Source organism: Arachis ipaensis, chromosome B01 (assembly GCF_000816755.2).
Source record: "Arachis ipaensis cultivar K30076 chromosome B01, Araip1.1, whole genome shotgun sequence".
Classification (NCBI taxonomy): Eukaryota; Viridiplantae; Streptophyta; class Magnoliopsida; order Fabales; family Fabaceae; genus Arachis; species Arachis ipaensis.
Genome location: NC_029785.2, coordinates 48,285,428 through 48,299,524, shown reverse-complemented (window position 1 = coordinate 48,299,524; position 14,097 = coordinate 48,285,428). Strand labels below are relative to the sequence as shown.

Sequence of the window (14,097 nt, the reverse complement as noted above, 5' to 3'; positions counted from 1 at the left end):
GCAACAGTTCAAGTTTGGTGTTGTGATGAGCGGATGTTTTATACGCTTTTTGGGGTTAATTTCATATAGATTTTAGTATGTTTTAGTTGGTTTTTAGTTTATTTTCATTAGTTTCTAGGCAAAATTCAAATTTCTGGACTTTACTATGAGTTTGTGTGTTTTTCTGTAATTTCAGGTATTTTCTGGCTGAAATTGAGGGAGCTGAGCAAAAATCTGATTCAGGCTGAAAAAGGACTGCTGATGCTGTTGGATTCTGACCTCCCTGCACTCAAAATGGATTTTCTGGAGCTACAGGACTCCAAATGGCGTGCTTCCAATTGCGTTGGAAAGTAGACATCCAGGGCTTTCCAGTAATATATAATAGTTCATACTTTACTCAAAAATAGAAGACATAAACTGGCGTTCAACGCCAGTTCTCTGCCCAATTCTGGCGTACAACGCCAGAAACAAGTTGCAAGTTGGAGTTCAACGCCAGAAAAGGATCCACAATCACCTCCGTTCTACATCAGATTGAATGAATATCTCTTAGATTCCTTAATCAGGATCTCCGTGGTATAAGCTAGATAGATAGCAGCATTCATGAGAATCCGGAAAGTCTAAACCTTGTCTGTGGTATTCCGAGTAGGATTCTGGGATTGAATGGCTGTGATGAGCTTCAAACTCATGAGTGCTGGGCGTAGTGACAGACGCAAAAGGATAGTAAATCCTATTCCGGTATAATTGAGAACCTGCAGATGATTAGCCGTGCGGTGACAGCGCACTTGGACCCTTTTCACTGGAAGGATGGATGGTAGCCATTGACAACGGTGATCCACCAACACACAGCTTGCCATAGGAGGAACGTGCGTGCGTGAACAAGAAGGCAGAGGAAAGCAGAGATTCAGAAGACAAAGCATCTCCAAAACTCCAACACATTCTCCTTTATTACAAACCAAGTATTTATTTTATGTTCCCTTGTTCATTTGCAAGTCAACTGATAATTATAATTGACCTCCTAACTGAGATTTACAAGATAACCATAGCTTGCTTCAAACCAACAATCTTTGTGGGATTCGACCCTTACTCACGTAAGGTATTACTTGGACGACCCAGTGCACTTGCTGGTTAGTTGTGCGAAATTACATTGTGAAGTAATTTTCATGCACCAATTGTCCATTGCTCCCACTTAGTTAACCTCTAACTATGAAGGAAAGTCAAGTGGATGAATCAATTTGATTCCTCAAGTCCTAGTCAACTCCTAAGGAAAGACTAGCTTTAGAGGGATCCAAATCAACTAGCAACTTTCAATTATTAATCAGCAAAGGAGTTTGATAACTCAAGAGTCTCCAATTACTCAACCATAGCTAAGAGGAGGAAAATCTACTCTAAAACTCAGCCAAGCATTTTGTCAAACACTTGGAAGGCATAACATAAAAACATAGAAATTAATAAGAGACAATAAAACCTAAGCAACCAATTGCAAGGAATCAATAACAACAAATGAGAAAAGAAGTAATAAACATGAAATACCTCAAATTGTATTAAATAGAAAATCAAATCTAACATAAGAATTCATAAACTAAAGTGGCAACATAAAATAATCAATAAGGAAAATAGATAAATTAGAATGCTAAGACAAATAAAAGTAGAAGAGAAACTAAATTAAACTAAGATAGAAATCTGAAATTGAGAATAATTAAAGCTAAAAATCCTAAAACCTAGAGAGAGGAGAGAGCCTCTCTCTCTAGAAAACTACATCTAAAACCTAAAATTATGTGAATGAAAGTTGTATGAATGAATGAATGTGATTCCCCCACTTTGCAGCCTCTAATATGTGTTTTTCGGGCTTGAAATTGGGCCAAAAATAACCCAGAAATTGTCCCCAGCGATTTCTGATACGTCCAGCACGTGGCTATGTCACGCGTATGCGTCACTCACGCGTACGCGTCGATGAACTTTTGTAAGGTCACGCGTACGCGTGCTCCACGCGCGCGCATCACCTAACTGCATGGAAACTATGGCAAATTGCATATCATTTTGAAGCCTCGGATGTTAGCTTTCCAACGCAACTAGAACTGCCTCATTGGACCTCTGTAGCTCAAGTTATGATCGGTTTAGTATGAAGAGGTCAGGCTTGACAACTTAGCAATTCCTTCAATTTCTTGTATTCCTTCCAATTTTGCATGCTTCCTTTCCATCTTCTAAGCGATTCCTGTCCTATAAACCCTGAAATCATTTAACACACATATCAAGGCATCGAATGGTAATAAGAAAGTTAGCAAATTTAAGGCCAAAGAAGCATGTTTTCAATCATAGCACAAAATTAGGAAGAAAAATGTAAAACATGCGAATTCAATGAATAAGTGTGAGAATAGTGGATAAAATCCACTCAATTTAGCACAAGATAAACCATAAAATATTGGTTTATCAAAGACAGAGAAAACTTTTGAAGGAAGCTTTCAATGTGAATTAAACTCAATTGAATTTGGAGTTGTAGTTACCAAGGAATGTAGTAACCGAAGCATGCTTTTAATGAAATTAAACTGAATTGAATTCTAAGTTCCAGTACCCAAGAAATGAAGTAACGTGTGTGACTTTTGCAAAGTGGGACCTTTTGATTTTCTTTCTCTTAATGATTAGTCACTAATTTTGAATTAATATGGTACAGGGCTGAATTTGTTTAGTAACCAAACTGGGCTTTCATCACTTGGGCTTTAGACATTTGTTCCTTGGGCCAACTTGTTTCTTTTTACTTCTTACACAAAACATGTGACTTGTTTTCTTTTCCTTAGTTCACCCGTTTCCCATTTTAAATCAAGACTTAGAGTAATATAGTGGGTTTGCTTAATGAATGATCAATGTGTGACACATATTGTGTGCATGCATGGACTATACGAGGTTTGGGCTGCATTTCAAGCTTCTTGGTCTATTTTTGTTTAACTTATTTTCCTGCATACTAAACCAAACAAATCACACAAACAAATAACCCAATAATATTTAGTCATCATCTTAATCATAATTTAGCTTTCTAAACTCAACATTGATGACTGCAAATTTAAAGGATAGAGTAAACTAAACAAATAGTTGCAATAAGTTTATACCCTGCCAAGGAATTATTTGCCTGTGCAGTTTTAAAAATTCTTGTTTTTTATCATTAGTTAGATTTGAATTCGAGTATAACATTAATTATGTTAATCTGACTAGGAGGATCAGTGCACCTGAGCAATTGTGTTTTGACTATAATTAAGAGTAATTCAGTTATGATCTCATTCATATAAAAAATCAGGAACATTAGGTATTATATATAGAACTTGAAGCATTAGATGAAATTGGTCTTGATATCCATATCTCGTACATTACATTATTCTCATCTTTTAACTGCTTAATTAGCTTTATTAGATTTTATCTTTTATGCATCTACACATTTTGTTATTATTCGATTATCCAAATAGTGATTGTTCATAAAGAATTGGTACTTGATTAACAATCTTCAAGGTCCCGTTTGATTAGCATATATTATGTGTGAAACATAAACGTAAAGATGTAGAAGTTAAAGATATTATGATTAAAACACAAATACATAAAACACATAAAAATATCTATAGTCTCTTCATCATCTATTCTCATCACCTACCATGCATCGTAAATTTAACTATTTGTCACCACCTACTTTTCTTTTCTACCATTATTCATAACTAAAAAACTAGTGATTCAGATAATAGAATATGACAATAATATCAACAACAAATTTAATGATATTTAAAAAATGTGGCGGTAGTGATATGAAGAAAGACAAAGATAAAGACAAAGAGGAAGAAAGCGAGCAAAGAGATGCTATGCAAAGGAGGAAGACGGTGACGGAAATAGAGACGAATGTGGCGACATTGAAGAAGATTGGAAGGTGATGTAATGTCAAACAAGAAGGAAATTTGGCAGTTGATCCGCTGCTGTCTCTGATGGCAAGAGCAAGTTAGTTGGTAGTGGATAGAGAAAGAGTAAAGACTGTGAGACTTCTTTTATTTAATGGCACTACAAGAAAATAAGATTTCTGCCACGTTTTTAAAGCGTGCCAAAAAGTGCAAAAAAGCATGCCGATATGTTTTTGCCACGCTTTTTGAGCTATCGGCACGTTTTTGAAAGGGTCACATCCGCCAGCATGCCGGTTGCTTTATCGCCACACTTTTGTAGATCTATTGGCACGCTTTACATTTTGCCATGCTTTTATCTATTGGCACGCTTAAAAGCGTGGCTATATGTATGTATAACCCTATAGCCACGCTTTTAAAGCATGCCAAAAAATTGACATACAGTCACGCTTTTAAAGCGTGCCAAAAATTGACATACAGCCACTCTTTTAAAACGTACCGAAAAGTGAAAACATGTCGTTACACTTCCAAAGCCTGGCTTAATCCTTTTCAAATAAAAAAAAGAAAAATAGAAAATAAAATAGAAATATTAATAAGTTAATCTTTAAAATAAAATAAAATAATAAAAAATTAATCTTCCATTGATTTATATGGATTTTACACATAATAAAATATGAATGTAACATTTAAAAAAAAATAAATTCAACTTCCAAAATAAGCATTTAAAAAAAATTATAATTTTATATTAGAAAAATTCTAATCTAATTTACTTCTTCTGGCAACACTAGGCAACATTTCTAATTCACTTCTTCTTGCATATGTGGCCTTAATGGCTGCATCATTCCACAACTCCTCAATCAATGGCGCATATTGGCGTGTAGCAGCGGGAAAGATGGCATCAAGTTTGCCCGATACCATAATTTTCAGCAACTAATCAGAGAATGCTTTTAGCCTTGTACCAATGGAATACGTTGTCTTCTCATCAGATTTTGGTCCAGACCCTGTTGTGAGCCATAAGCAAAATTTTTCAATACAAATGGCAAGCTAAATGTTAAATATGCATGCCTCTTATTATCTTATACAGTAATCACTATCCAAATAATAAGGGTGGTTTTGTGTTAATTTTGAAAGGAATTATCAATCATGTAACACCTTAAACAAACATCTAAGCATGCTGCTAACCATTTAGATTTTAGACTCACAAGTACTGTACTCAAAGGTATGAAAGGAATCAAAAGTTTTCTTCTTTGGAGTACTGTACTCAAAGTGGAACCTCTTTGCAACTTCAGCCTGCAATAGAATAAAAATCCACCATCAGTTACCAAATTAGAACCCTAAACTAAATTTAGAAACACAAAAAACAAAGAAATCACACTTAGAAATGGTACTTGATACTCACTGCTTCACTAATCGTTTTCGAGACATGCAAAAGCTGCTCCAAATCCTCATGGTTCACACCACACAGTACCCTAATCTGCAATTGACACAATTAGGGGTTACAAAAAATTCAGAATTCTGCATTTCATTCAAATTAGTGAACTTGAAAATAATAATTAAAAAATAAACACAATTTTTAGAATTACTATTACACCATCAGAATTGAAACTCACCAGAATATCAAGAGGAAGGGCTTCAAGGAGAGACCTTTCAGAGTTGAAGTTGAACCTCCCACTACACACTCTCTTTAATAGAGCCATATCAGTTTCTGAATCAAGAGGAGAACCTTTTACATTGCCAGAAACAACCTTCTTCCTTCCAAGCGATCGTGTTCTTGTAAAATTATAGCCCTCAAACCTTATCGCCATGTCTTCCAATGAACCCTAGTAATCCTCAAAATAATAAACTTAACAGCGCTAAAACTTCAAACTTTCTTTCTCTAACCTGCAAATACCCAAAACCTTAAGGATCAGAAATAGGCCATGAAGTCACAGCACCAAATGAGGTATTTAATTACAGAATTTTGAAACAAATTTTTGAAAAATCCAAAAAGCGGGAACACTACGTTCCACTTTCAACAAACTCACAAAAAAAATAGGGAAGAAATGAGACAGGAACATACCTAGATATACGAGGGTTTCCAATGAGGAAAGGAACCGAGAAAATTGGGGGAAAATGGTCTCATACCTATGTACCAGGAGTAGAAGACTGTCCTTTCTTTAAACGCCCCAAACATGTCTTCAAAATGCTCGCGACCCTCCAGGAGTATGCCAAGATAGGCATCTGACAAGGGGACACTGTTGTACAGAATCTTGGCCTGTCATAATTATTTAAAATTCTATGAATTTGTTGACTTGCTATGCATTCTTTGTCGCTACTGAATTAATTAATAAGGACTATATTAAAATTATGAAATAACAAATCACTTGCTTGAAAATGGTACGGGTTCAGATTAAATTATGAAATAATAAATCACTTGCTTGAAAATGGTACTGGTTCAGGAAAATAACTACAACCAACCTAATTAAATTTCGATCTAGCCTAATAAATGAAATAAAAGAGTAAGAAGCAAAAATTGACAGAGCAAAATGAAATAAGAGACAAATAACCATAATTCTCTTACTTTTACTGCATTTGCTTTTGGAAGAAGCAAGTCCTTACCTGCTTTTTCAAAATAAATAAACAGAAAAAATAACTTATTTTTGTTTCTGTCTTTATTTAAAAAAGCACAAGCAAAACAAGTCCAATATTTTTTATTTAGAAAAAGGGGGAAAGTACCTTGTTTGATAATGAAGTTAACTGCATATAAGTTTCTACTGTAATTAAGCACAGTCAGAAGAGAACTTACATGGAAACAACACGAGTTCTTGCATGTGATTCCTTGCCAAGAACCACTACAAGGATCTGAACCAACCCAACTGGGAATATTGATTTGCAAAGAATCCTTTAGAGAAGTTAAGGCCTCAACTGCAATGAAAAGTTAAATTTGTTTCATTGATTCATTCATTGAAATAAATACCTTAGATCTTAATATATAGGAAGTATATACAGAAAATACAAGTGGATAAAATGGCTAAAAAAATTTACATTAAACATGAACACAGAGAAAGCATAACTTAGTTATTACCATTGTGAGCTGGATAAGACAGTATTTTGATGTGGGTTCTTTCAGGATTTTTGCACAAGTTCCAGCAGCTCTAACCAGCTTGCCACCTTGCCCCGAGTTCAATTCAATATTGTGAATGATAGTTCCAATTCGCATAGAAGATAATGGCATACAACTCCCAATTCGAGAATTTATATCGGAATACATCATCTGATTCATCATGCTCTCTCGAGCATTATGAGCATTTGTGTCTACAACAACATGCATGAAGAGTGAGGAACAATGAAACATCACAGAAATATGCCAACAGCATAAAAACTAGAGTCTCCATTTCAGTAGGACAAGAGTAACAAAATATATACAACTCACTGCTGCCACAAGCAAAAATACTTGCAGGATTTTGGAAGATATTTAATATCTATTCCAGGAACACATAAATATTATGATTTATGAACATAAGAAAAGACAAAATCTTATATACTCGTTATCAAAATATCCGGTGCTTGATTTATATATTTTTATATAAATGAGAAATTCTTAGATGCTCCAAGAGAAGCAAATGTAATTCTTGTTCTATTCTATTGATCTTGTGACACACAGGTTATCTTTATTGTCAACATGAATAAAGGCATAAACCATAATCTTAAGTTAACATAGAGATCTTCCCCAGATCACCGGTTTTCTCTGAGTTATGCTTTCTCTGAGTTCATGACAAGAGATCTTAAGCATCACAAGAGAATGAAAACCCCATTTCACCAATTATTTCAAATAACAGTGACACAAATCACAGAAGGAAAAAATAAAATATTAGTTATTAGTTATTACCATACACAAATATATATCCAAATACAAAAATCAGCCTCCTCCATATATTTATATGTTTAATTTGTTTTTAATATATATTTTTTTATTCAAAATTTCTATGAATAATTTATCCAAATAACATTACTCAATAATTTTCAAAAGAAAATGAAAAGAAAAAATAACAAACCTCATCAAGCACGGTTAAGAGCCTTGTGTTGGGACTCTCAACCGCAACAGCAGCATGCTGATCTGCAAGCAATAAAGGATCTTCATGATGAGAATGATTCAAGCACTCCAATGAGAAATCAATGCTTCCACGAAGAATAGCATCAAATATACCCTGTTTATTTTCTTTATACAAAAGACAAGAATAACATGTGAGAAAGATTAGAAAGCATAATTAGTCTCCAATCAATACAAATTACAAAATATCTAATAATGAACAAGAAAACAAGCTTCCAGAACCAAGCACACACATCTGAAATGAAGGGAAGCCCAAGAATCAAAACCAGGGAACATCGAATAGATTTTTACGATAAAAATCACCTCCTAACATTTTCCTAAATTCAATGTGTCAATATTTAAACTTCCATTTTCACATCACTGCAACATAGGAACAACAAAACAGCCAGGGAAACAAATTAATGGCCCTTATCACAGGATCAGAGAAACAGAAGGAAGAAATACTTACCTTGTAGTGTTTATAGTGAGGGTTGAGCATCGATTGAGGGAGAGGAAGCGCCGATTGAGGGAGGAGCGAGAGAGAGGCAGCGTCTTTAGTGTTTAGGGTTTGAGAGAGAGAGATCGCTGAGGGAGGGCATGCCGATGTAGGGAGCATCGACGGAGCACCGCCGATAGAGGGTTGTGAGAGAGGGTGTGAGGGTTGCGAATCTGAGGAGGAGGCTTGCATTGAGGGTGCGAGGGTTGCGACAGAGCGAGTGCGAGAGAAAGTGCGATAGAGGGCTGTGAAAGAGGGCTCAGAGAGAGGGCTAGGTATGAGGGTTCTCAACAGTGATGAAGATGAAGGGCTAGGATAGAGGGTGGGCATGGGTTCTCATCAGCAGTGATGAATTGGGACATGGTAGTGATGAAGATGAAGGGGCTGGCAGTGAGTGTTCGGAGGCTTGAGTAGTGAAAGGATTGTCACTTTTTTAGTGTTGAAGTGTTTAATTGGGAAAAAATTTAAGTGCGAAAAAAATGGGTGAAAACTATGTCGCTACACTTTTTTTAGAGTGCCTATAGGAAGACAAATCAGCCACGCTTCAAAAGCGTACTAATTTCTCTCTATAGCCACGCTTTTAAAGCGTGACAAAAAAATGTAGCCAAATCAATAATCAGTTGCCACCCTCATAAAAGCGTGCCGATTTTTCTCTATGGCCACGTTTTTGACACGTGGCAAAAAAAGCGTGGCGAAATCACAAATCAGTGGCCACCCGCATAAAAGCGTGGCCATATACCACTTTTGGGCACGCTTTAAAAGCGTGGCAAGAAAAAAGTGTGCCGACAGGCCTTTTTTCTTGTAGTGTGGGAGGGGGGTACGATTAAATATTTATTAAATATAATTTGGAGGGTGATGAGTAGGATTCATGTCGGGTAAAATTTAACAATAAAAGAATCACTTCGTTGATAGCATAGTCCAAATCAAATATTAAATCCCAATATCAAAGTTTAAATATGAAGATTTATCACAATCTAAAACAAGTAAAAACCAGGAGTTTGAAATCCCGGGTCGTCTCCCTCGGACTATGCAAATTAATGTGCACACTTTTGGTTGTGAAGTAAGGGGGTTTTGAAGTATAGAATGGAAGATTAAAAGAACTAAGAAATAAAAGAACTAACAAATGATAAAAAAGGGAATTAATGCAATTAAAAAGGAAACAAGATCAAAACTAGTGAAAATGCGATAATTGCATAAAAGAGCCTTGACTTGGGAATGAGAATTAAGGCATCCTATTAATGAACCACTATTTTATGACTTATTTTGGATCGAATTGAGTGGATTTTATCAACTTTACTCACACTTATACATATAATTTGCATGTTTTTAAGTTTCCTTCTGAATTTTGTGCTATGATTGAAAACATGCTTCCTAGAACTTTAAATTACTAATTTTTAATCTTCTTATATTACCATTCGATGCTGTGATGCGTTTGTTGAGTGATCTCAGGGTTACCTATCATCGTCATAACCACAACTATGGCAATTATGATGAGTTAATCTCGCTTCATCAACCCCTAACATCGAGGAGGAAGTCAAACAAGCATAATTGACCGTAATCCATAAGTCCTAGCTAACTTACTAATTGACATTAGTAAAAAGCTAGCATCAATGGAAACAAGAGCCAACTAACAACCTAAGAACTACCACTAAATATTGAACATTATGACTCTAGTATTCTAGGAACTCATTTCCCAAGTCAAGGTGTGAAAATCTACTCAAAATTACCAAGTGGTATTTTCACAAACACTTGGTGGGCATAAAAGCAAAACATAGAAAATTGCAAAAGATAATGAAAACTATAACTAAAATATTCACAATATCAACAATAGAAACTGAATTAAGCATATAGAAATCATAAAATATCAAATTCATAAGCAAAAGATTCAAGAAATCAAAATTGCATATATTAACAAAGTAACTTCAACCATAAGACAAAGTAGTAAGAGTAATGAAATTAAGGAGGAAATTAAAGAGTACTTAGAATGAGATAAGCAAAATCCAAGACCAAAATTAAAACTATAAAATTCTACAATGAACTCTAAATAAAACCCTAAGAGATAATTTTCTAAACTATACTACTCCTACTCCTAATGTTGTAATCTATGTAAAAGTGAGCTCCCTTGATATGGAATGAAGTCCCCTTCATATAGCACTCCAAAATGGCTTCAGCACTTCCAGAATTGGGCCAAGAAAGCCCCAAATTTGCGAGCCACATGACATTTTAATGAAGTCACGTGCTGGGACTTGTGTATACGCATAAGAAGTTGTGCGTACGCACACTTGACTGTGTGCTTCTCCTTTGTTTTCTTCATGAAATCACCCATTTTGCATGCTTCCTTCCACTTTACCTGGCCATTCAAGCATAATTGACCTGAAATCACTTAACAAAACATATCACGGTATCGAATGGAATAAAAAGTGGAATTAAAATGATCAATTTAAGCACAAAACGCATGTTTTCACATTTAGGTTCAATTTAGAGAGAAATCACAAAAGTATGCTATTTTGGTGATTAAGTGTGAGTTTATGTGACGAAATCTCTCCAATTCAAGCAAAAAATTATCATCAAATATGGACTCATCAGTGAGACTCTTCTTTTATTTAATGGGGGGTGCGATCTTTCTAATTAAGATTCATGGATGCTGCACTTGTGTATGTGATGCAAGTGAACGTGTACAAAGAAGCTGTATCTAAGGTATAAACTCATTCATAAGGATTATTATTTAGAATGGGTTTAATATAGGCCCTACATTAGCCTATTATCTTCTATCGACGCATCGAGAAAGACTAACAGCTAGCTCTCTGGATGGGGCATTCACAGGTAACTATCAATGAAAGGTGAGATCCAAATACGTGCCTTCACCCCTAATGTTATGATGATTAAAAGTTAAAATCAAGATTCAATTGTTTAAAAAAATTGATTTTGAGTTAATTCTATAACTATCAATATAATTTTTTTACGCTAATATCTAATTATATTTTTATATACATAAAGAAAAAAATATTATTTTTAAATAGCAAGTATATAAATTAATTATTTCTATTTGTGCAACAGACTTAAAAACTAATAAAAAAGTATATAAGTTAAATCGTTTTAAATTTTAGATAAAGAATATTAAAATTAATTATTAGTAATAAATCAAACTCTTTTACATGAAAATAATAACTAAAAATCTTATTATTTAATGATACTCAAACACACAAAAAGACACTAAAGTCCATAAAAGACTGACTTTAACTCCCTGGACTCGTTTTTAGACTAAGTCTCCGACTTTTTCCTGATGTCTATGACAACCTAAGACTGGAGGGACGTGAGCTTCATCTAAAATACCACGATGTCTTCGGGTTAATCACGTGAGAGTTAACGCAACCTTTCATCTGTAGGACTCGAAAGGTCGTTATATATTATCAAGTAGGGACTACCTAATTACGTTAATGATGACAAAAGGTAAGTTAGTACGAACAAAGATAAGATTCTATAAGTAAGCGTGAAGTTGGACTACTTACACTACTAGGCACTGTGAGTAGTAGGAAGAGTGGATACCTGCGCACGGACTGTTGGTGGAGGCAAGATGTACGTTAGTTCGAACTTACACATAGAGAACCCAAAGATTAGATTCTAACCTTGGAAGCACCATATCCGATCTTAATAACCGCCGGTAAGGACTCTAGGCCTTTCAGATTTGGAACAGACACCATAAGGTTCATCCTAGACCCTTCCCTACTGACACTGCTCGAAGTTTGAATGCTCACGACCCGCATCACTGTCTGCGTTTTCCTAGTTACCTAGGATAAGGTTGTACTCACTCTTGGCTGTCTACTAATCAGCACGCCACTGTCGCGTAAACCTGGTAAAAGTGACTCTCCTGCCTACCATCGGTAACTGTTACCACTAGGTGGTTGTATATCGAACGGTACCTTCCTCGGGACGCACGTACTTCTTCTTCTGTCAACCTTTCGTCTCTAAGTCTTCTATCTCGTAGAGGTTTTGGAGTTGAACAAGAGGTAATGACGTTTTGTTCATAAATAAAGTACAAGAAAATGAAAAATGTTAATTTAAACTATTAATAACTATAGGACTGATTCTCAATGTTCTATTGGTATCGAACGAAGTTCGGCTGTTAGAGGCACCCTAGCTGGGAATGAGTGCATTCCATAATGAACCTACTGGGTCACGTGAACGACCAATCAACACGCCTTAACGTTTTCACACTAACACTAAAGCACGTGGTCACGAAACTATGCCTTTAACTATTTAGTTATAAGGTGGCCGTTCACGTGGCTCAACATTAATTCATTATTGAGTGATTTTCACTCCAGCTAGGGTGCTCCTAACTATCTAATTCGTTAAAATTAGTTAACCAGTAAGATCAGTTTGTTAATCTAATTACACTAAACTCACTAGTAATCTCTAGAACTATCATTTTATTTACTGACCTTACATTTACCGTTCTTTAATTTACAGATCTTTACATTCCACGCCTTTCATTTATCGATCTTTAGATTTCACGTATTTGAATTTAACGACTTTACATTTATGTCCTTATCATTTATTGTTCCTTTAATTTAATGCCCTTGCATTTTCTTAATTCTTGTTACTTGTAATTCTCTTATTCGTTAGTCCTTCCTTTAATTTTCCTTCATTCCTTTACGATTACTTAATTTTCAGTAATCCCTAACCTCTATGATCTAGAAGGACTTAGTTACTTGAAGAGAAAAGAGAACAAGTACGTTACAATCTAGAAACCACCTATTAATCATTAACCCAAGGTTAAGGAACCATTGAGTTAAAGAGATCTGTACTAGTTTATGGTTAAGGAACTAGGTTACGAGTACTTGTCTCCACTTCGTATTAAAGATTAGGGTACGGTGTGTTGAGGATTCTAGGGTTAAAGTCTCACTAATGTACAGTGATATAATTCGAGACTTAGTTTTAGTTTAAGTAACACTCTTTTCTCAAAATTTGATTTAATGATACTAAGGAAAAGGTTCCAAGTGTATATTCAGATTATCTAGGTTAAGGAGAAGGTTAACTTAACCTAGAAACTTCTAGCCTTTGAGAGACAATCTATTTGTTTCTATCTTAGTTCTTCTCTTCTTCTACTTGTTTTTAAGTTAAGTTAGAAACGTCTCGAGAAGACGGGATTACTTACTCCCCAATCACTGAGTAACGAGATAATATTTTTAATCTTGATATTCTCATTCTTGATCTTTTATTTGATTATTACTTCATGTTCGTTTTTCACTTTTAACTACACACTAGAGGTTGGGGGATTACTCAAGTTTTGGGAGGGATAAATATGATCAAGAGATGAAGAATTCGCGGAAGTTTTAGACGAAGATCTCACCCGAAACAACCCGAGCCTAACCTCCGTAATTTTTCCTGAACCACAACAAATGATGATTGCGGAGGAAGAAAATCGATACGGTTATGGGACGACGGTAATCAACCTCTATTGCGGGGGACACAACCCGTAACGGTTGCGGGGAAAAATAAAAAGGGTTAAACACATGGACACGCATGCGTGTATACACACGTATACGTTTGAGGAACTTAGAAGTTAAGGGTTCACAACGTCCGTAATAGGACTTTACTGCGATCAAGTAGGACCGTAACGGTTGTGGTTGAGGAGGAAGGTCCCTACAGGGACTGAATACATGGACACGCATGCGTGTGAATACTTT

The 14,097-nt window shown here is 35.3% G+C and overlaps 2 protein-coding genes across 3 annotated transcripts; both read right to left on the bottom strand.

The window, feature by feature from the left end:
- On the bottom strand, window positions 4,776-5,966 carry LOC107606617 (F-box protein At1g61340-like). The gene is made up of 5 exons (XM_016308661.2): window positions 5,905-5,966; window positions 5,456-5,726; window positions 5,245-5,319; window positions 5,048-5,135; window positions 4,776-4,846 (listed from the first exon to the last, which is right to left on the bottom strand). Exons 2-5 carry the CDS (start codon window positions 5,648-5,650, stop codon window positions 4,776-4,778), a joined length of 429 nt encoding a protein of 142 aa, XP_016164147.1. The 5' UTR covers window positions 5,651-5,726; window positions 5,905-5,966.
- Window positions 6,375-8,870, bottom strand: LOC107617962. 2 transcript variants are annotated; one of them, XM_021121136.1, is made up of 4 exons: window positions 8,384-8,870; window positions 8,032-8,043; window positions 7,880-7,941; window positions 6,375-6,443 (listed from the first exon to the last, which is right to left on the bottom strand). In XM_021121136.1, exons 1-3 carry the CDS (start codon window positions 8,738-8,740, stop codon window positions 7,894-7,896), a joined length of 417 nt encoding a protein of 138 aa, XP_020976795.1. In that variant the 5' UTR covers window positions 8,741-8,870; the 3' UTR covers window positions 6,375-6,443; window positions 7,880-7,893. The 2 variants fall into 2 exon arrangements, 1 of the variants encoding a protein (XP_020976795.1); XR_001615112.2 differs by lacking the exon at window positions 8,032-8,043 and having other exon boundaries at window positions 8,384-8,546.

Coding starts and splice junctions, on each gene's coding strand:
- LOC107606617 (XM_016308661.2), bottom strand. CDS start 5,650: ATGGCGATAAGGTTTGAGGGCTATAATTTTACAAGAACACGATCGCTT. Junction 5,320..5,455: donor CCCTTCCTCTTGATATTCTG/GTGAGTTTCAAT, acceptor TGTCAATTGCAG/ATTAGGGTACTGTGTGGTGT. Junction 4,847..5,047: donor TACCTTTGAGTACAGTACTT/GTGAGTCTAAAA, acceptor GGCTCACAACAG/GGTCTGGACCAAAATCTGAT.
- LOC107617962 (XM_021121136.1), bottom strand. CDS start 8,740: ATGCCCACCCTCTATCCTAGCCCTTCATCTTCATCACTGTTGAGAACC.